Here is a 21,213-nt window from a genome sequence, read left to right on the forward strand (position 1 = left end):
TTTTTTTTGTCATAGGCATTTCTGAATTTAACACATAGCATGCAACCTGGACAGGCAGAGCTTTGCTGTGAGTAGTGGATCCTACTCAAGCAGGTGTGTGGCATATTTATGTGGCACTGGGGCTGAGATGCCAGAAGGCTTTTTGTGTAGTTTGTTCTCCCATTGTGACTATCTCTGGCTGGGCATCTGCTTGAACCTTGTACTTCTTAGCGCAGGCATACTTCCAGTATCGAGCCAAGTTCTTATTTTAGATCAGTTTAATGTATTCCTTGAATTCCTTTCGTCCTCTCTTCCTATATGCTTGGTGACAACTTTTGACAAATGAAGATGTTAGTTCTCTGCAGTTAGCTTGGCAGTAGTTCATTTTCCTGTTGCTCCAAGTGAGTAGAACTTGGCTTTCTGACAATGATGTGTTGTTGTTATTTTAGGAGGAAGGAATGGACAGGGAGTACTTGTGCCTTTCATCAAAACTTAGGGACTTGAAGAAGTAGTCTTTTGAGTCATCATTCTTTACCTGCGGATGTTTTAACTAGATGAAATTTGGATGTTACTAGAACCATGCAACTCTTGCTGAGGCCCCACAGGATGACTTGATCCACATGTGCTCTTTCTAATGTGTGCTGCTACACTCAAGGATGGGAACTAAAACATGGCCTGTATATGCTTCGAACTAGGTCTGGGTGTCTAGATGGCTTCTCAGTTTGTGCATGTTCAATCTGAGTTAGTTACCCCTTGAGATCAGTGCAACTCCTAGGTGAGTAGACTCTGAGAGTTTGGTGAATATCAATCTATTCTTTCTTACCTCTTGTTAAGCCAGATGAAGCCTGCTTGACATTTCTGGATGAGCTGGCCTGTTGAGATGGGCTGTAAGAGTTGCAGACTTGACTACAGAAGTTCTCCTAACAGTTGCAGTAGTTACTGTTTGCCCTTGGCAGCATTTGAAGCATATGGGTGACAGTCTTGTCCCTGGCTGAGTTCGCTGGCCTTCAGTTTGGTCCTTCGCTCTGCCTTAAGAGCTCGTGTTCTGCTTCCTGACCTTGCCACTGACACTGGGACCGAACATCTCTTTTCCTGGGAAGATCTTATCCGTATATAATATCCTTGGAAGGCAGACTTTGATTAGAAGAGTGATGTCTTATTCACTTGCTAAATAAAAGATCAAATTTGTAATTAAAGGCTATTTTTGGTTGCTGGGAGGGGATGGGGGGATGGGGAGTTGGGGTGGAGTTGGAGGATTGCCTTGTTATTCTGACCTGTCCCTCTGAAACAGTGCGGTTTTCCATTTTCCCAGTGGGCCTGTACTTTTTTCCTGCCAGAGTACTTTTTCTGCTTAGTAGGAAGGCTTTCTTTTTTTTTTTTCTTTTTTTTTCTTTTTTTTCCTTTTTTTTTTCTTTGTTTTTTCTTCTTTTTTCCCCCTAGGTTCTGAAGGATTTTGTTGCAAGTATCTTTTCTGGATAAATCCAAAATGTTAAGGATATATAAAGGAGACTTCGAAGAGAGTTGTTTGTGTTTTGTATAACTGCTGATATGTCCAGAGGGGTTTAGGTATTGGCTTGCCCCATTGGGATGTAGAAGTTTTGTGTTGGTTGTCCTGAGGGAAAGCCCAGTCTGGGAACCCCCTCATCAGAGCTTGCTACACCAAGGAGTCCAGTAGAATAGCTTTTTGGTAACAGCTTACCAAAGGGCTTGATGTGTCATGAAGACTAGAAAATGGAAGAAGTGCTGCAATGTTCTGTGTGGTGGTGTGGTCACTGGAGGCATACTGAAAGGACTGTAAGCATGTCTGAAATGCAGCTGACTTAGCTTTAGCTGTCTATATATGAGTGTCATGGGAGTGTCAAAATAGATACCTGTATTTGATCAGATGAATTGTTCACTCAAGTCCTCAAACATGGATACATAGCTTCCATATGGGCTCTTGCATTTCAGAAGAAATAATCCTGCTACTGACCTCAGCCTAAAGAGTAGATGGTCTGATGAAAGGTAGAAGAAGAATGAGATGAAACTATTCCCTGGGAAGTAAGGCATGGGCTGGGTGATTCGTGATTACCTATTATGTGATTTCATTAGACGTTCCCTTCTCTTTCTTGACTTTGCATTTAACAGTTTCCCTATTTATTTTCTTGGATGCTATATGGCCATCTCTCATTTGTGTCCAGCAGAAAGCTGTATAGAATTCACCTTCGGACAGTGAACTTACATTGAGTATCCAAGCAACAAGCAGGTGCCTATATGGAAGCTCCTGACCTCAGCTAAGGCCTTCAGTTGCAGTATAACAACTTGCTCACTAACAGAGAAAAGGAAATGGCTGCTGATTGCCTCTGGATGTTGCTGAAAGACCAAGGAGGTTGGCAGTACTGGTAATGATGAGCAGGACCATCTGGTGTGCTGGGAAAAGTACGCTAGAGGATAATTTCCATAAGAGAGTGACTAGAATGTATGTATAAAATCAGTTTTCTGATTCAGAAGAAACTCTGTCTTAATCTTATGTCATCTTGCATTTGTTGCTCTATAGACTTACATGCATCTTTTAATTCAGTTGTTTTCCCATGTGAGCAGTCTTAATACCTGAACCTTTCTTCCTGAATCTGCTTTTCTGATACATACTTTCTTTTATTTCTTCTGAGGTAGCAGTCCTAGGTTGTCTAGTTTGTCCATCCTTAGTTTTCCAGCTCGTAGTTATTCTCTTAGTCTTGAAGTGAACCACTTCTACCTCTTTAATAGCCTCTAACAGCAAAGTGCTCAGTAATGTGTATTGTACACAAGACCTTCCTACAGATTCTTACAGTGTTGCTATCCTAACTGTATAACTGTGCTGTTCCAATCACACTGTAGTGTGTAGCTTTGCTTTTTGACAACTTTGTTGGACATGGGAATTGTCCACACTGAGGCCAGTGAATGGAAAAGGATCTTTGTGCACTGGCACAGGAGTATTTCTTCTAAGATCAATTTATTGAATTTGCAACCATTTGCAAGACATTTGGGTAGCCTATGTCTCTTGTTCAATCCTGCTGTGTTATATTTATTACCGATGACTTTTGTTTATGATGATGTGCATTTTCCCACTGAGACTTCTTCCATCTTCCTTCAAGGTCCTCCCAGGTCCAAATAAACTCTTTGCTACCTTCAGCTTTTGCTATCCCTTTCTTCATCTTCTTTGTCATTAATATGCCAAGGAACAGAAGATCCCATGTACTGAATACTGAGATATTAGCTGATGTGTTACTGTGCTGAATGTAGCATTGTTTTAATTGAAAGATTTTTAATAGCCAGCTCACTTTGTATGAATTTCCAAGTAGAAGTAGAGCTGCACTATAATAATTTATGAATATGTGCTGACCTAGTTATTGGGATGTTTATTGTTTGAATATGCCTGTGTAGCTCAGCAGAATGTTGTGAGGAAAAATAACAAGAGAAAAGAGAAGAAGAATGGCTCTGGATAGCTTCTCTCAAAAGGTTATTCAGAAATAACTTCAGAGACAATACTTGGGGTGTTAATCCTGAAAGTACTAAAATCTCTTGTACCAGCTACCATGCAGAAGTGTTTTTCTTGACCTGGGGGCAGGAAAGCAAATATTTTTGGTCACCTTATGAAGAAAAAGCCTGCCCTTGAGAGTCTGGAACTTTTGTTTATCAAACGGAACAGATGCACAGTACAGGCTATGTGATGCAGAAAACATTCAAAAACGTCATTTAAACCTCATCAAACACTGTGTAAGATATATGTTTGAGAGTCTGGCTGATTTAAGCTGCCTTTTCTCTTCAAATGTTAGAGTTGCTTTTGGAAATGAGCAGTCCTCAGGGCTTCCAGAGCAGCTGCGAACACAGTGCATGCGGAATGCTGAAGTAAAGGGCTGCAGTTAGGTTCAGTGAATAAGTGCTAAGTGGATCAAAGGAGCTCTGGTCTAGCTGTGCTGTAAACCTGAAGTTGTTCCTGTGCAACATAGCATGCTTTAAACATTTAAGAGAAACAGAATTAAAAAAAAAAAAAAGTAAAGGAATTGTCCTGGCAAAGACATTGACATTTTCAACACTTGAGGAGTCTGTCTTACATACATATGTATATCTATATGTACATATGCTTTGAAGTCTCTGCAGAAGGAAAATCAAGGAATCACTTTCCAGGAAAAGCTCAGCTTGTGCTCTGAGTGGATGACTGCTCTAGAACAAGCAAATAACTTACATAAAGTAGATGCAGATCAGATATGCTGAAACCTGGGCATCTTTAGCTTTCAGTTTGTTTTAGCTTCCAGGTAAGGAGATGGCAGTATTGTGATGCAGTGCCTAATTTTGCTTAGAGGCACAAAGAGCTTCATTTGATGCAGTTTAAAAAATAATAATTAGAGATTGAGAATCAGAATGGAGAAGTACCTGTGGCTTGTGCAAAACTGCTTTGAGTTAGCGCAGTTGTCAGTTCTCAGAAACATGACACTGAAGTAGCCTCACTAACAGAGCAGGTCAAACATTTGAAAACTTCCAGTGGAATTTAGTTCTGTATTTAAAATCTTGCGAATGAGGTTCAAACTTCATTTTATTTATTACTTGCAAACATTAATTCCAGCCACTGTAGTTGTGTTTTACTGCAGAGATCTGTGTGCAGGAGATGAATGATGGTTTTTATCTTTCACACTCTACATAATCATTCTGCTATCTCCTTAAAGGGTCTTTCCTTTGATTTTTGGCATGAACATTATTGGCAGGATAGGCGTTATCATTTGCTTTTGTATGTATCACGTGTCATCACTTGCAGAGCTTGTTTTTTGTTGTGCAGCAAAGAATTTATACATAGCACAGTCAAGTGGGCAGCTGGACTTCTGCCTAACTGTGCGCTGAAGGAATTCAGGCACAGCACAGAATGGGAGCTGAATTTGTTCCTGCCCGTGCATTAAAGAAGCTAGTGCCTGGCTCCATGAGAGACAATTTGTTGCCATCTCTTTTGTGCATTGTACCAAATCTCCATGTACTTTTCTAGTTGAAGAAGATCGGTGGTGGAGGCTTTGGGGAGATTTATGAGGCAATGGATCTGCTTACCCGGGAGAACGTGGCCTTGAAGGTGGAGTCAGCTCAGCAGCCCAAGCAAGTTCTCAAGATGGAAGTGGCTGTGCTGAAGAAGCTGCAAGGTAAGGCAAGAAAGCTCTCTGAACTCAAAAGTAGAGGTCACTGTGCATGTTAACTATTATAATCCAAACTTGCAGATGTTTTTCTTAAGTTTCTCTTCATCTACCTTATATGGGAACCATTAGGTCATGGCTTGAACCAATGATTGAGCATGTGGTGAGGGAGTTTGGCCAGCCCTGGGAGCACAGGTGTGAGCAATTCACCTGTGTGACCAGAAGGAGTGAACCCTGGGTTCACCTCATGCTAACCTCTTTTAAAGGCTGGCAGCCAAAAAGGAAGCATCTCTACTTAGAGATCGCCTCCTTTGGGAGTTTTCTAGTGAGCACTTATTCTCAGAAAGAGGTAAGCTATTCCTCCTTTACTACCAGACTGTGACCAATGCCTTTCTTGGGTAACCTGAAAACTAGTCAGTGGTAGCTATATCCTCTGCCTTATACGATACAAACCTGCAATGTTATGTTAAAAAATTCAACTTGGAAAATTACTGCATTCTGCAAAGCATCCAATTCAAATGGGTTCCAACTATAGGAGCTGTTTTTGTTCACTAAGTTAAAATAATAATGGGGAGACTAAAATTGAGTTATTGATACACTAGTCTGTTTTGTTTAGTGGTACTGATTAGATAATACTGATTAGATAATACTGATTTAAGCAAATGATGTCTGACTAAGAAATAAGGCTAGATGGCTGCTCCTAAAGGACTGGAACAGTGGTTGTGTCTAAAACACTGTGAGCGTGAAGGAGTCTGCGTGTAAAGTGGTTCAATAGTAGATAAGTGCAACAAGTGCAGCAGTTGCTCGTGATTTTGAGGATAAAGAGAGGGCTCTTCTGCTAGAAATTGACAGCTGGAGGAGGATGGAAACAATTTCCAAATCTGCCCTTGAGGAGCTGAGAACTCCTGTTTGCAGAAGTGCAGTTGTACTTATTCCTTGGTGAAGGCAAAGACAGCTACTGGCAGATACGGTTTCTATGAAAGGATGTTTTCTCTGGCAGGATTTGCACTTGAGCCGGAGAAATGTCTTCTCATAAGACAGTGAGCTGTGTACTTATCACTAAGTCTCATGCTTCAGAGGTATTGTGGCCCTATGACAGTGCTTATACCTTTGCCCCTGTACAAAATCTCCAGAATTGATTGGATTAGAGGGTGAAATTTTTACAGGTCTTATCAAATATGGGTTAATGTCTGTGTCATACTGACTCTGTAGTGACTTGCATTAGTTTTGCATAGTTGAGCTTTTATAGGATGAGGACTGATAGAAGCCTTTTTGGAATAAGCTGTGTTATAATAGATACTTCTGTGCTTGGGAAAGTGAATGAAAGTAAAGAAGAAATCAACCCAGATCATTAAGAGATTATTGCTGGTGATATGTGGAAGCTCTGGATATGCAGAGGCTCTTAGAGAGCAGCAGAGCAGGTGTCTGAGTTCTGAAAGCAATGTAGTGAGAACCTGCAAAGCAGAGATTTAGATTTTTGCATTTGGTTGTATGCTTGGAACTGCTCTGAAATGAGTGAGTGGTGTGACCGTGTAGAACGGCTTGCTATTGGAATAATGAGAGAGGATGCTATTATGCTGGCTAATGTCAATGCATACTATATCCAGAGCAGGGAATGCTTGAAAAGCATGACCTGAAAATACCAAATCAGAGCTAACATCATAAAATGTTCAGGGAATTGACTCGCACATTTACTTTTCCATCAGCATTTGTTGTTGAAAATAGCAAGTGCTTGAAAAGCAGCCAGAAAATTGTATGCAGCATGATCTTGGTAATTTAGGGGTGGGAACAGAAAACTAGGAAAGTTCACTGGCAAAGCAATTAGCAAGTATTAAGGAACAAAAAAACCAGAAGCAGCACAACGGGCTATGCATCAGCTATCCGGCATTTAAGAATGACAAATTACTTCAGCCATGTTTGTACAAATCAAACTGCTCTGTGAAGGATATAGCTTTTTTTGGTTCGAGGTTAATCCCCAAATGCTTTACTGAAATAAATTATAAAGTTAAAATAAGAAATAAGGTTGAGAGATTTGGGAATCGTGCATTGTGTATGTTTTCATAGCGAGCTGTTAAGGAGAGGTGTGAAGTCTTTCAGAAAAAGGAGACACTGACTTCAGGCAAACAATTGGTGGAAGAGAGTAAGATGGTGATTCTACTGCAGATGTTTGTCAGTTTGTGTTTTTCCAGATGAAAAGCAATGGGAAAGCCCTGTTGAGTCATTCTGTTCTGATCTTAATTGATTCAATTTTTTTAGCTGCATAAGACTTTTTCTTTATTTGTTTAGATACAACGTCTTTGCGAAAGATAAAATCCGTTCTGGCTTTTGTTATTACTTGCAAGGATTCTGGATCACCCTTGCTTTCCCAGTCTTCGTACTGTCTGGGAGGTACCAGCAACAGTACCCTTTTAGGCTTTGGATGAAACATGATTAAAAAACTATCTGAATCCTCACTGCAGGGCGGTATTCCAGCAGTCATAGCTAATTGCAGAATCAGTGGCCACAAAACTAAAACACTGGACTTCTTGTTACTCGGATTGGCAGTGTGTTTACACTCTGTCTGCTGTAGGTAAAGTTCTTTGCTGTTAATCTGCACCCGGTCTGAGCACAGGAGTCACTTGTTGTTTCTGTTGGGCTTAATTATCTCTGGCTGGTCTATCTCTTCCATGATTGAAGGAGTAAGCAGGACTAAGCTTATCCATAGGATCAAAAAACTTCTCTTGAAGAAGGCTGTCATGCAGTTCTGAACTAGTGAGTGTTATGGAGAGTCAGGAGCCACATCAGCAATGGAAGGTTTTTACAGTAATAGACTTTTATGGTGTAAAGCAATAAGAAAATAATATTTAGTTTCTAAGTGTAGAGATAATAAAGTAATAGTTTAAAAAAAAATGCAAAAAGATCTTATTTTTCTTAAGGCAGTTAATAGGGAATTATCTTGTTAGTGGTGAAAATTTTGCCTGTAACAAATTGAGCTGTTTCAGGAACTGTTTGGCACGTCTGCAAAGGGAATTTCTGCACAAATGCAGCTTCTCCATCAGCAGAGTACTATTTTAGTGCCAAGCCCTTCTTTTATTACTTTAATCACTGTTGTTAAATTATTTTCAAGTGAGATAATTATATACAATTGTACCACTTGCAAATGGCTTTAACCTCAGTTGGCTTTTGTCTACTTTGCAATCAAGTATTTTGAAACCAAGTCTGAACTGTATTGTCAAAGTACTTCTCGCAGATAGAGCTTGCATCCAGTATAGATCCAGTTGATCTAGATACATCTGAAAGTGTTTGGCTGTGTAGGTAAGGCTTTAGATCATATGTGTTCGAGAGGAATAGAAATAAGATCTGTATGGCTAAGTGAACTCAAAGTTGCTTGTCCAGAGAGCAAGGGCTTCTGCAGGATTGTCTGTGTCTACATTAGTGAGCAGTATAACATGAGCAGATCAGCAAGTTATAGTAGTTGCTGAGAGCTTATGCATCTTCACTGTGTATGACTTGAGGATTTTTACACATAAATAGCATGTGGTTTGGGAACTTTGCTTTGGGCTAACTTTAACCAGTCCCTTGGTATGAAAAGTTCTTTTCATCCCCCCCATAAAGAGACAATTTGATGCTATCTGAGGGGCCAGTTGTTGATGTGGACTCTGTTTTCTTCACAATTTGGGAACTACTTGGTATGCATCTGGAATGGAGCTTCTAGATACTTTTGTTCAAAAATAAATTTACATCACACTCTTTGAACTGATGCAGTTGCAATGATTTGAGGCCTTGTGGGAGTTTGCTTTAAAAAGCCCTTACTGCTGCAAACCAGGATTCTGAGACTCTTGTTCTTTGGAATTATGAAGGAGGAAAAAATGGGATTGCTTTGTTACTTAGCACTTAGAAGTGACAGAACTCCTCCTTCCAGAAGAGAAGTTTTTCCATATCTTCCATACTTTTTAACCCTTTGGGATGTAGGTGAAGGGTCGTGAAGGAGATCAGAGGGCTGGAGCACCTCTGCTATGAAGAAAGGCTGTGGGAGCTGAGCTTGTTCAGCCTGGAAAGGAGAAGGCTTTGGGAAGACTTCATTGCAGCCTTTCAGTACTTTAAAGGAGCTTATAAGCAGGAGGGAGGTGGTTTTTGCGTGTTTTTCATGGCCTGATAGTGTTAGGACGAGAGTGAATTGTTTTTTTTTTTTAATGTTTTTTTAATGTTTTTTGTTTTGTTTTTTTTTTAAGTGGGATCTGTTAGGGAAGAATTACTTAATCAGAGAATAGTGAGACCCTGGCACTGCTCTCCACTGCTGTGAGTGCCCCATCCTTGGAGGTGCTCCAGGCCAGGTTGGATGGGGCCCTGGGCAGCCTGAGTGAGTGGCAGGCAGCCCTGTCTATGGCTGGGGGCTGGGGCAGGGAGGGCTTTAAGGTCCCTTCCAACCCACACCATTCTTTGATAGACAGAAACTGGTTTGCTCTCTCTATGATATTTTTCCCCCATTGGATCTTTGTTGTGGAGCAACATTAAACTAGTAAAGGGGCATCTTTGAAATACTGACCTGACTCTTTGGAGTTAATCAGAATGTAATGGCTGTGTTAAAAGAGATGTAGCACAGTTTTTGAGGTTCCAGGCCCAGGCTATCTCACTGTCAGACTGGCTTTCCTAAGCACTATTTCTGTTCACTCACCACAGGACTTTTTTTTCCTAGTGTGAGAGCTATGTATGCTTGCCTTTGACCTCCCTTGTCAGCCAGATATTTCTAAGCTCTGCTCAGTGTGACATGTTCTTTGTAAAACCCTTCTTCTCAGTGTAACCAATCTCATTGCGTAGGACTCTGATTAATTTTATTCTGCAGTGCAGAGATCTTCTGCATATTGAATAGCTGTGCAGAATGCAGCCTGGTCACAGGCATTGTAATTTTTGAGTGCTTGATTTTTATTACAGAAGACAGTGAAGCAATTTTGTGTTGCTTGTTCCCAATTTACTGCCAGGGATTGGACAGGTAAGAATTCAGTAATAATAATAATAATAATAAAAAAAAGGAACAAAAAGGATCTCACTTTTTTTTTGTGTGTTGGCCAGTCCTAATCCCTTCTTTTTCTATGTGTGATTTGCTCTTGTTAAAACAGTGTCTTTACTCCCTGCAATTCAGTTTGTTACTTTCATAGTCACTTTTCATGTTTCTAGAGCATTTTGCTAGCTGATGTACCCATGCTATCTGTAAAGGCAGGAAAGCAAGGTAAGTACCCTTGGAAGCTGTTAACCTAACCTAGGGAGGCAGATTCATATACCTGAAGTATCTCTAACCTCTCTGGCAAGCACATTTTGCCAAGTGAGGAAGTCCTATGGGTGTTTGAACTGGCATTTGGATCTCATGTTTCTCTTGGCATCACAGGAGTGGGGAGTGCTATAGACAGGATCGCCTCCCTCTAGACCAGGTTGCTCACAGCCCCATCCAGCCTGGCCTTGAATGCCTCCAAAGAGGGGCATCCACAGCCTCTGGGCATCCAGTGCCGGTGTCTTACCACCCTCACAGTAAAGGATTTCTTCCTAGCATCTAGTCTAAATCTACCCTCTTCCAGTTTAAAGCTATTTCTTCTTGTTCTGTTGCTACCTGCCCTTATGAAAGTCCTTCCCAAGCTTTCCTGTAGACTTCTTCGGGTACTGGAAGGCCACTATAAGATATCCCCATAGCCTTCCTTCTCCAGACAGAAGAGCCCCAGCTCTCAGCCTGTCCTCATAGCGGAGGTGTTCCAGCCCTTTGATCATCTTCCAGTCACTCCTCTGGACCCACTCCAACAACTCCATGTCCTTCTTGTGTTGGGGCTCCAGAACTGAACGCAGTACTCCAGGTGGGGTCTCACAAGAGCAGAGTAGAGGGACAGAATCACTTCCCTCAACCTGCAGTTGAAAATACGGGGAATAGCGTGACTGTTACTACACCAAACAAACAAACAAACAAAAAAAACAACCTTCAAATTGCAACTGTAATGTTGTATATTTTTACTTTTTTTCTTAATATTTTTTTTGATCAGTTTAATTGCTGTCTTGAAAATACACTAGGAATATTTAAATATTTAAATTAGTAGATTCAAATACTGGTTTCTAGTATCCTGAAACTCATATTTTTCCATGCATATGCTCAAAAAAGATGATCGTTTAGTTTAAGTGCTGTGTAATGAATGTTTATCATGAAACTGAAAAGTTTCAATATTAACCTTTCTTATTTTGAGTATCTACAATGTGATATATGTATATATATCCTATGGTGGAAGGGCTTTCCTCTTGTCATTATTTTTATACATTAAGACATGGTTATTGAGTATCATTTTTGAGTTCCTTCAGAACAGGGATGGCGAAGGCCATTTCAGTGTCTGAAATATTTGTATTTCTTACCCCGCAGTGTATAAGTGTATGTGTATGTTCACTTTAATTTAAAAGCAATAGCAGGGAAAAAACCAAACATTTCTTTATGGATGAACATAAAAGCACTTCATTAACTAAATGCTTAGAGGAAATGAATGCATGTTTTTATCTGGCAGATAGTGCAGTAAAATGAGTGCAAGGATACTTGTACTAAATGGAGCTTATACTTTTTTTTGTCTTTTCTGAGTGAAAGTGTGCTTTGCTGTTCTCTGTGCTATGATCTTCATGCTTGTGGAGGGCATGTGTGAGGGAAGAAGGCTGTTTCCTTTTGCCTTAAAGGAAAATATAACAGCTCCATCATCTTGATTGCTCAGTAGGGTTTTAACATGATTGGCTTTGTGTGCTGCATAATTTTGATCAACTGTAGGACTGATCTGCAGGAATCCCGAAGTCATAGCTGACTCTCATCTTCCATCTGCTACTTCAGCATGGCATGGACTCCTCTGAGAGAGCAAACGGTTGTATCCTAGTGTCTTCTCCAGCTGGAAAACGAGTAAAGGCATCCGAAACCCAAAGGGGTTTATGCTGTAAGCATTTATCCCATCTATGTGACCAGCTGGCTGTATATATGCTGCCTCTAAATGTGGCCTGCTTTCTCTACACTCTTATGTTCCTTTTGTTTCATGCAGGAATTGGCACAGAAATGTATAGATATGCATATAGTTCTCAGTGATACACAATTACAAATGCCAATATGTATTCTGTAGAATTTTGTGATCCAGAAAATAATGATATTATGAAGCAAACAGATTTGTAAGAAAGAGATGCTCAGGAATATAGCTGAAATTTGAAGCAGCTTTAGGGAATTAGCAGAGATGTATCTTAAGTCACAGTCAAATGTATCAAACAGTAGCATTCTGTTCTCTGAAATAACTGATTTGAGTGGCTAAGTTCTCACTGTTAGAGGATTGTTTTTTAATGTCCTCATCTGTAGTTTTAGAGCAATAAAAAGTACCTAGTGCACTTGCTGGGAGTGCTACACGATCATTTAAAACAATAAAAACAAGTTAAAATTGTAGCCATTTACTCTTTTTACCACACAGTAGCTCTCATTGCCAGCAAAATAGTCATTGTTTTGGTTCTTACTTCAGTATCCATCTTACTGTGCTCTAAAAGGCAAACCAAAGCAAAGTATGACTTGCAGTGTGTAAATGTACTGAATTTTGCTAGTCTGGGCTGGGGAGTCAGTGCTGTGGTGGTGGGGAGCCTGTGCTGGGAGTGCTCATCATTGTATTGTGCGTCTTCCTTAATTCTGTTTATTAGTAGTCAGCTTTTAAAAGAATATATATACATCATTACATATACATTGCCTGAACCTAGCGTGATTCAACAAGGCCAGGTGCATTGTCCTGTACTTGGGTCAGTGCAATCCCAAATATGAAGAACTCATCAAGAGCAGTCCTGCAGAAAAGATCTTATGGTTCTGGTGGATGAAAAGCTGGGCATGAGCCAGCAATGTGTGCTTGCAGCCCAAAAAGCCAACAGTAATGTGGGCTGCATTAAAAGAGGGATGGCAGCAGGGAGAGGGAGGGAATTGTCCCCCTCTGCTCTGCTCTCATGAAGCCCCATCTGGAGTACTGCATCCAGGTCCGAGCCCCTCAGCACAAGGAAGAAGTGGAGCTGTCGGATCCAGAGAAGGGCCACAAAGATGCTTGGAGGGCTGGAGCATCTCTTCTGTGAAGACAAGATGAGAAAGTTGGACTTGGTCAGCCTGGAGAAGAGAAGTGGAGACATCATTGCATCCTTCCAGTATTTGAAGGGAGCTTTATAAGAAAGAGGGGGACTGACTTTTTACATGGTCTTTCTTCTGACAGGACAAGAGGCAATGGCTTTTAAATAGAAGAGGGGAGATCTAGATTAGATGTGAGGAGAATTTTTTTTTTTTTATATATTCAGAGGGTGGTGAGGCCCTGCCTGGAGAAGTTGTGGGTGCCCCATCCCTGGAGGTGATCCAGATTGGGTTGGATGGGGCCGTGGGCAGCCTGAGCTGGTAGGGGGCAGCCCTGCTCATGACATAGGGTTGGAACTAGATGACTTTTATATCTCTTCTAACCCAAGCCATTATATGATCATACTTCCCTTCTGCTAATACGGAAAGCATGTCGTCTCAAATCCATTATGGGACATGATCTGAAACCACAACTTCCACTCTGTTGGGAATACACTGTTTTTTGAATATGGGTCCTGTCTGGTGTCACTTGATTAAAAAGTAAATGCTGCAGCAGCACTTCTGTGCCACAGGGAATGAACTTCAGAGGTCTAACTAGTATTGTGTGGTGGCTGGTTTGTTTTGATTTTGCCTGAGTAGAGAGATTTGTAATTTAACTGTATGCCAGAACATGACATGTATTTCTTCTCTTTTTTATTATAAAATTGCCTTTAACAACTTCTATGTTTTAATAGTTTTTCACATGCATTTTCTTTTTCGAGAGTTTCTGACAAATAAAATTAGGGTTTGTTTATGCGTTGAAGTAGTATTAGTTTAGCTGTTCCATGGAAAACAATCTAATAGGGCAAGTATAGTAACAGTTGTGTATAAGTCAGTATTTACTGAGTGAAGTTGGTGTAACAAGCTTAAGGACTGTCAGTGAACCTGTGAAACACACAGTTGCATGTGCTACTTATGTCTTAGTTCAAAGGCTGTGGTGTTACATGCGTATGGTGTTGGTATGAACTGCAGTTAGGCACACTCTCAGCTGTGCCCTGCAGCATCAGTTTGAGGATTCAGTGATCCGTGGCACTGGTTTCTACTTGTCACAGTTTACCTGCACAGTGTCAGTACTTTCTTGAGATATGGGACAGGGAAGTAGAAACAAAATTAATCTGTTCTGCAGAACTCCCTGCCCGATGCCACTTCAGGTTACCATACTTGTTAGAAACCATTTGCCTAAAGTTGATCATGTGGTTATTGTCTCATGTTCTATTCTGTATGCTTGTTTCTTTGCAGGGAAGGATCATGTTTGCAGATTTATCGGCTGTGGAAGAAATGAAAAATTTAATTATGTGGTCATGCAACTTCAGGTGAGTTCTGTGCTTCTTCTCTATTTCTTCTGTCCCACAGAGGTGGCATCACAGGGAAGGATTTACAGTGAGAGGATAAAGCCAAGCACTGGTAGAAAGCGCATGGAGCAGGAGATGGTGTGAAAGGGTGTCTTGCTGTGATATCCCTTGAGAGATCTCCAGTTGTCAAGATGCGCTGAGATATTTCATAAGTCCACTTCTCTGTCTAATATGGCTTTGTGTCTATTTTCTGAGGAAAGCACCCAATTCAGAATGTTTACTGGAGCTACCTGCAGAATCTTGCAACAGTAGCAGCTGTTTGAAATATATCCTACTGAGCTGTGATAGAAAATTCAAACTATGTTTTGTACTGGAGCTCAAGTGTGATCTCATATCAGTAGCTCAATCTTCCCATTGAAAGAATGATCTCTCTCCCATTTCTACCAACATCAGCAGTAGCTTGGCTTGTGCTGTGAAAGTATTTTCTCCTGTTTGAGCAATATTCATACTGAGTCAACCTGTGTGGTAAATATTATCACCATGCTGCTAGACACCCAGTTACTTCTTTTGGAGGTAGCCAGCTACAGTTTACATAGGTCTGTCTAAAGAAACTGTGATAAAAGCAGGAGCTGAAGGGATTCTTCCAGGGCTTGTACAGGAAAATTTACTAAATAAACATACACATCTTCATAGCCAAAATATGGTGGTACTGTCACAAAGGCAGCTTTCTTTTTCAGCGTACAGTCACAGGAGAAAGAGGGGAATGAGTGGGAAGATATATCTGAATCAAAAACACGTAAGAAAGGTCTTTCAAGGGAGAGAGATTGTCCCTGGTTCAAAGGGAATGCTTTCAAACTAAAGCTCCCTTTTTTTTTTTCTTCTTTTTTTTTGACACAGTTGCCTTGGAAACTATCCGATTTCAGCACCTGACATAAGATTTGGCAGGGAACTTGTCCTAACTCTCTTGTAGTTTGTATGTCCAGGGTTTTGCTATACAAAGCACTGTATGGTTATACATTGAAGCCCACCTGTCACTTGAAGAGCTTTCAGACCCTGCTGTGTTTCTTTATGTATTATTTGGGTGATGGCACATGCTGAAATGAGAAAGGTGAATTAGTAACAAAAAGTAAGTTGCTGCATAACCTGGAAGGTTATTTTTACTTAGTGTCTAAGAAACTTGACAGAGAAAAGAAAGACCTGATGTCAGTTCAGAAACTCAGACCTTTCAGGATAATGACAAATCTGTGCTGCTTCTAATGAACTACTACAGAAATTATACAAAAAAAAAAAAAAAAAAGGCTAGGCTACTACTTTAGTGATTTCTTTTTTTGTCATTCACACTAAGGAGCAAACATGGACCAGTTGCTTGGCTGTATGTATTTTAGCTGGTCTTTGTCAAGAGTGACTGGTCGTGGGACTGGACACTTGGAAGCAAGATGGATTAAACCAATTTGAAAGACTGAATCTTAAGATGGAGAGCCAGTTGCAGTTGACTCCTTCATATCTCTTGAGCTTATTTACTTGGGAATTGCAGATGGGTGGATGAATAGATGTCATTCCACTGGTTTGGAGAAGAATCTACTTTCTCATCAATGTTTGTTGTCTTATGTTCTGTTGTGGATTTTGTTAGAATACATCTGGACTTACAGTGTAAGCATGTCTTTACAGAAATGGAATCAACTGGCTCTATACTACAGTGGTATTGACTGTGTCCTTATGACTTATTCTTGATACGTGCTTTCCAAAATAGCAGATGTTTATTCCCAGTGGCTTTGAGCTGTTGATACCTGTATTAGGTCTGTGGATTACAGGGGTATTCTGTCACAGAAGATACTCATTTTAAAACCTTCTTTCTTTTTGTAAACCAGAAGTATAAGCAAAACTGATATGACAGGCATCAAAGTACCTGTTATTCTGGTGTTTAGACTGTCCTATTTTTTTTCTAAATTGTCTTTATTTTCATGCTGTGCTGGTAGATTTTTTTTTTTTCCCCAGAAGTTTAATTAATTGAAGGTTCAGATGAAAATCATATAATTTTCAAGTATTTTTTTAGTCAGTGGATCCCTCCCTAGTTTGAAGCACAATTATTTTGATAGACAGCGCTTCCCACTGCGGCATTGCCACAACAATGCTGACTTGAACTTGAGCCAGCCAGTTAGTGCTGGGGAATTTGTGATGAAACCACTTCTCCAAGTTGTTACAGATAGCTTCATGGCCTGTTTATCGTACTTGTATTACTTTCATCTTTATCTGACTCAGAAAAAAGTCCAAGATTGTTCTTAATTCAACTTCCGTGTAGCCTGCTCTTAACAGTAAGGGATTCTGGGCTTATACAGTCTGAGGCAGTGCTGTCCCTGCCCTGTACTTCTGAAATAACGGATCAGCTGACTTCCCAGATACTGATTTGGTATCTTCTTGTCAGCAAATATATCACTTAAGTTAAAATGAAGTACTTGAAGACCACATTGAGGAAAATAAAGGAGGCATGAGGTGAACATTTGTCTGGTTAGCATTTCTGCTTTTGGGGGATGCATGTTAGACCTTGCAGCTGTGCGATGCTATGTTTTATTGTGATAGTTTAAACATTAAATGTTGTATTGATTGTTTCAGGGTCGAAATCTTGCAGATCTCAGAAGAAGTCAGCCTCGAGGGACCTTTACACTGAGCACAACGCTACGATTAGGCAAACAGATTCTGGAGTCAATAGAAGCCATTCATTCTGTGGGATTCCTGCATCGTGACATCAAACCTGTACGTTATTTTGAAAATTTGTCTTTTGCTGATAAGTCTGTCTGTTATGCTTGAGTCGATAAAGGCAGCCTAATGGACTGAACGTGGTCGTATTTCAGTGGAGGCAATTAGATCTCCTTCCACACTAACACTGTCTAACACGCAGACTATTTTCCATAAGTACAAAATGACAATTATATTATTCTTTTAAGTGCATAGCAAACTAGTTTTTTATTGGCAAAGGCCAATCCGTGGTGGATTAGTAGCTGTTGATCTTACTTTTTCCAGTCAGGATCATCCAAAGAAGCAATCCAATGTTGAACAGTCGTCTTGGAGTCCAACCAATTACTACTACAAAAGAATTTCAGAAAGGATATTTTGTACTATGACCCGTAACTCAAACAAATGCAATTTCATTGACTAAATAATCCTTGTAATCTTTGGAAGTGCAGCTGTAGTGTTGGTCATCCAGGTGCCTAGGTGAGGCACAATAATTCCAAGCCAGTCTTTTTCTTTGATCTCATAAACACTTGAGCAGAACACTTTTTGATATATCACCTGTGTGACAATCTTTCTTGTTCAGTTTGCTGCTTTGAAAACTGGTTTTGGCTGATCTGATTCATCTGAAGTTAGCTGACTAGTTGCTAGTGACTGGCCAGAAGTACTTTAGCAGCTCTCGACTGTGGTTAAGAACATAACTTTATGATGAGAGTAACTGCTCGACTTTCCTATTGTAAATTTGTTTACTAAGAGCCAAACCTAGTGTTTCTCAGATGTCTGAATATTCAGATGAATTTAAATATGTGATAAAGTGGATTGGGAGTTTTGTAGTTGGAGCAGGAGAATGCACACTAGTACCTGAGCTATGAAGACAAGTTAAGCATTTCTCTACAATAGCTCTAGCCTGTTATGCAAATGATGGAGCTCTCACTGCAGAACTATAGGTGCTAAATCTAGCTCTTTTCTCACAGCAGCTGTAATTTTGCTAAGCTAATGAGATTTTTAGTTATTTTGAGATTCCATAGTCGCTTAGCTGCAAAGTGAACTTACTAAATGGCAGTGGTTCTCCAGTCATATTTAAGATGTATCATGAGATGTATTTTAAAATTCCTCTCTTCTGGTTCCATCTAAAGTGTCTGGGGCTATGTGACAAAATTTTGTCAACAAATGGCTACTCTTAGCCATGTTGCTGTTACCAAACTGATTTTGTTTTTAAACTTTCTTTTTGTCTAGTCCAATTTTGCCATGGGCCGGTTACCTTCAACGTACAGGAAATGCTACATGTTAGACTTCGGCCTGGCCCGTCAGTATACCAATACCACTGGTGAAGTCAGGCCAGTAAGTACATTTCAAGCAATTTTTTCCATTTCTGCTATTGTTTAGGCAGGGAAAAACTTTTGTTGGTCTGTTGGTTTTGTTGTTAGTATACTTCAATGTTATACATATTGGAATATATTGGACTTCATTTCCTACAAGGTGAGAAGCAACATGCAACTTCGAATGAGTTAGCAGTTGAAGAAGGGGTATTTGCTATTGTCTCACAAGATGCATGGCTTTTTATTATTTATTTATTTTCCTTCAGGTTAAGTGTGTATTCCACAGGCTAAGAATAGTTACTGACCAAGCAAAGAGGGTGAGCCCAATGACGGCCATGTAACTTCTGTAGCATCAGAGGTCTGGCCTGCTTTAGGTCTCTAGGGATGTGATGTGGGGAACAAGGTTGGTGGATTCATAAAGCTTTTTACTGAGGGGAAAAAAAGGGCTGGTGTGATCTCTGAGGCTGAGCTTCCTATAGACTGTGATGCTGATGGCACACTTGTCTGGCTCTGGTTTTGTGTCTGTTGCCCTTTGACCAGATTTCTGAGCAGCAATATTTCAGCATGCTTGACTGAAGAGGAGGTAACAGCAGAGAACATAACTTGCACTACTTAGTGTGCGTGTTACCTTTGATCCTTTTAAAAGCACTGTAATATCTGTGCTCACTCACAAGTGTGCAGTAAGCTTCAGATGCTCTAGTTACCCCCAACAAGTAGCAATCAGCATTCCTAGACTTATTTTGAAACACAGTGCAAGCTTGGAAAGTTCAGACAATCGCCCTGTTTATCATCATAGGCTGATGCCTTTTGGTCTCCTTGTCTTTTCCATGTATATTAGTTGTTCTGGAAATGGTTAACAATGTGAGAGTTAAATTTGGAGACTCTGTAATGCAGGATATGGCTGGGGACTGTGAAGAAAGGAAAGACAAGGAGAAATTATTTCAAACTAGAAGAGGGGAGATTTAGATTGCACATAAAGAAGTTTTTGTTTCTTTTTTGTTTTGTTTTTTACAATAAAGATGGTTGAGGCACTGGCGCAGGTTGCCCAGAGAGGTGGTGGGTGCCCCATCCCTGGAGGCTTTCGAGATCTTTATTAATTGTTGGGTTTTTTCTTGCTCAGGTAGTTTTCATGCTGTTCCCCAAAGTTTTAAGAATTATTCTTTTTTTTTTTTTTTTATTAGTACCTTAAAAATTGTTTGCTGTTTTTACATCCTCTGAAATTCATAACATCAGTCTTCTTGCTTGTCAGAAAGACTGACAGAAAGACTCTGAATGTCTTGCTAGTAATATAAATGATGGACTTGGCTGTTAGGACACTGTGGTTTTGATTTTGTTGTTGTGTTTCGGTTTAGTTTTTTGTTTTTATATCTTTGGCCTTACTATTTTTGGTCAGTTTCCTATTTTAAAAACGCACTGGACTTTGAGGAAGGGAAAAGCCAGCAATTCCAAGGAGCAAAATCCACTGGAAAGTTGTATTGGCACTGTTTTGTTTTGTTGTTTGTTTTTTTTTAATTTTGTATGTGCAATTTACTGCTCGCCAAACACTATGACTTTTTTTTTAGTATCAAAAGGCAAGGAGCCCCACAGTAGGCGGATAAGATAGGCTGTTGCTAAAAATGTCTGGTTCTGATTTTTGGGAGATTAGTTGAAATTTTGAGGTAGGATCATTTGTGTTCTCCATAATCTTCAGTGAGTGTTAGTTCCTCCATCCTCTAGCTTTTTAGACCCTCTGATGCCTTATGTGGAATACTAATTTTAGCACAGTCTCTACTCATTGCATGGATTTGCTTTCATGGGAACAATCTCATACCTCTATCAGTTGTCTCTTGTCAGATCTTGCAAAATCTACAGTACAAAGTCTGTAAGAACTTGCATTATATTATAGACAACAAAAGGTTGGAGCCAGGAGGTGTGTAAGGAAGCATCAGCAACATTTTTTTTCCCTGTTAGCAATTAGAGGAATTCAGTTGTTCTCAGCAGCCACATTGCTTAATATTTCTCTAAGGGTTGTAGAAGTCATTGCTTGATGGTTACTGCTTTGGACAGGTAGAGCAGATGTGCATCAGCCATTTGTTATCCACTGTGTGCTGAGAACTTCTTAGGGCCTGTCTGGAGGCTGTTTCTTTGGCTGCCATCAGCATTTCTGGCATCTGTATCACAGTCATCAGCCTGGTTAGCAGGAGGGACTCTGGCTATTATGATAAGCAGGACAGACTGCCAGTCGAAAAAATAAAATCTTCTGGAGGGTTTTGTTTTTCAAATTCTTGTGAGGATGGAAGAATGAAGGATAAGAGGGACAGCTGACAAATCTGCTTGAGAAGATCCTGACTTCTTTTCTATTCCAGCCCTAACAGCCATTCTCTCCTGTATGAAAGGTGACAAATGCTGATTAAAATCTAAACATTTAAAAACATCTAAACATCTAATTTGAAAAATTGAGATTAAAAAAAAAAAAAGCAAAAACATTGCTGCCTTCTGTAGTGACAATATTCCTACAAAACCTCTACACCCCATTTTTGCCTACTAGAAAAGGAAAATTGGGAAATATAAGTAACTAAGGACAGTGTCATCTTGGGCCAGTCAGAACTTAATCCAGACTGCTGATACATGAAGTACTTTTTTCTTCCCTTAATATTTAAAGTAATGCTGTTACCTCATTCAAG

At 40.0% G+C, this 21,213-nt stretch overlaps 1 protein-coding gene across 1 annotated transcript; it reads left to right on the forward strand.

Annotated features, from left to right (window-relative positions):
* The first annotated feature begins 4,921 nt into the window (after window positions 1-4,921).
* Window positions 4,922-18,632, forward strand: LOC104909555 (tau-tubulin kinase 1-like). The gene is made up of 4 exons (XM_019612597.2): window positions 4,922-5,120; window positions 14,452-14,525; window positions 17,115-17,255; window positions 18,468-18,632. Exons 1-4 carry the CDS (start codon window positions 5,018-5,020, stop codon window positions 18,615-18,617), a joined length of 468 nt encoding a protein of 155 aa, XP_019468142.1. The 5' UTR covers window positions 4,922-5,017; the 3' UTR covers window positions 18,618-18,632.
* The last annotated feature ends 2,581 nt before the right edge of the window (window positions 18,633-21,213 follow it).

This window comes from Meleagris gallopavo, chromosome 2, assembly GCF_000146605.3.
Source record: "Meleagris gallopavo isolate NT-WF06-2002-E0010 breed Aviagen turkey brand Nicholas breeding stock chromosome 2, Turkey_5.1, whole genome shotgun sequence".
NCBI classification, from domain to species: Eukaryota; Metazoa; Chordata; class Aves; order Galliformes; family Phasianidae; genus Meleagris; species Meleagris gallopavo.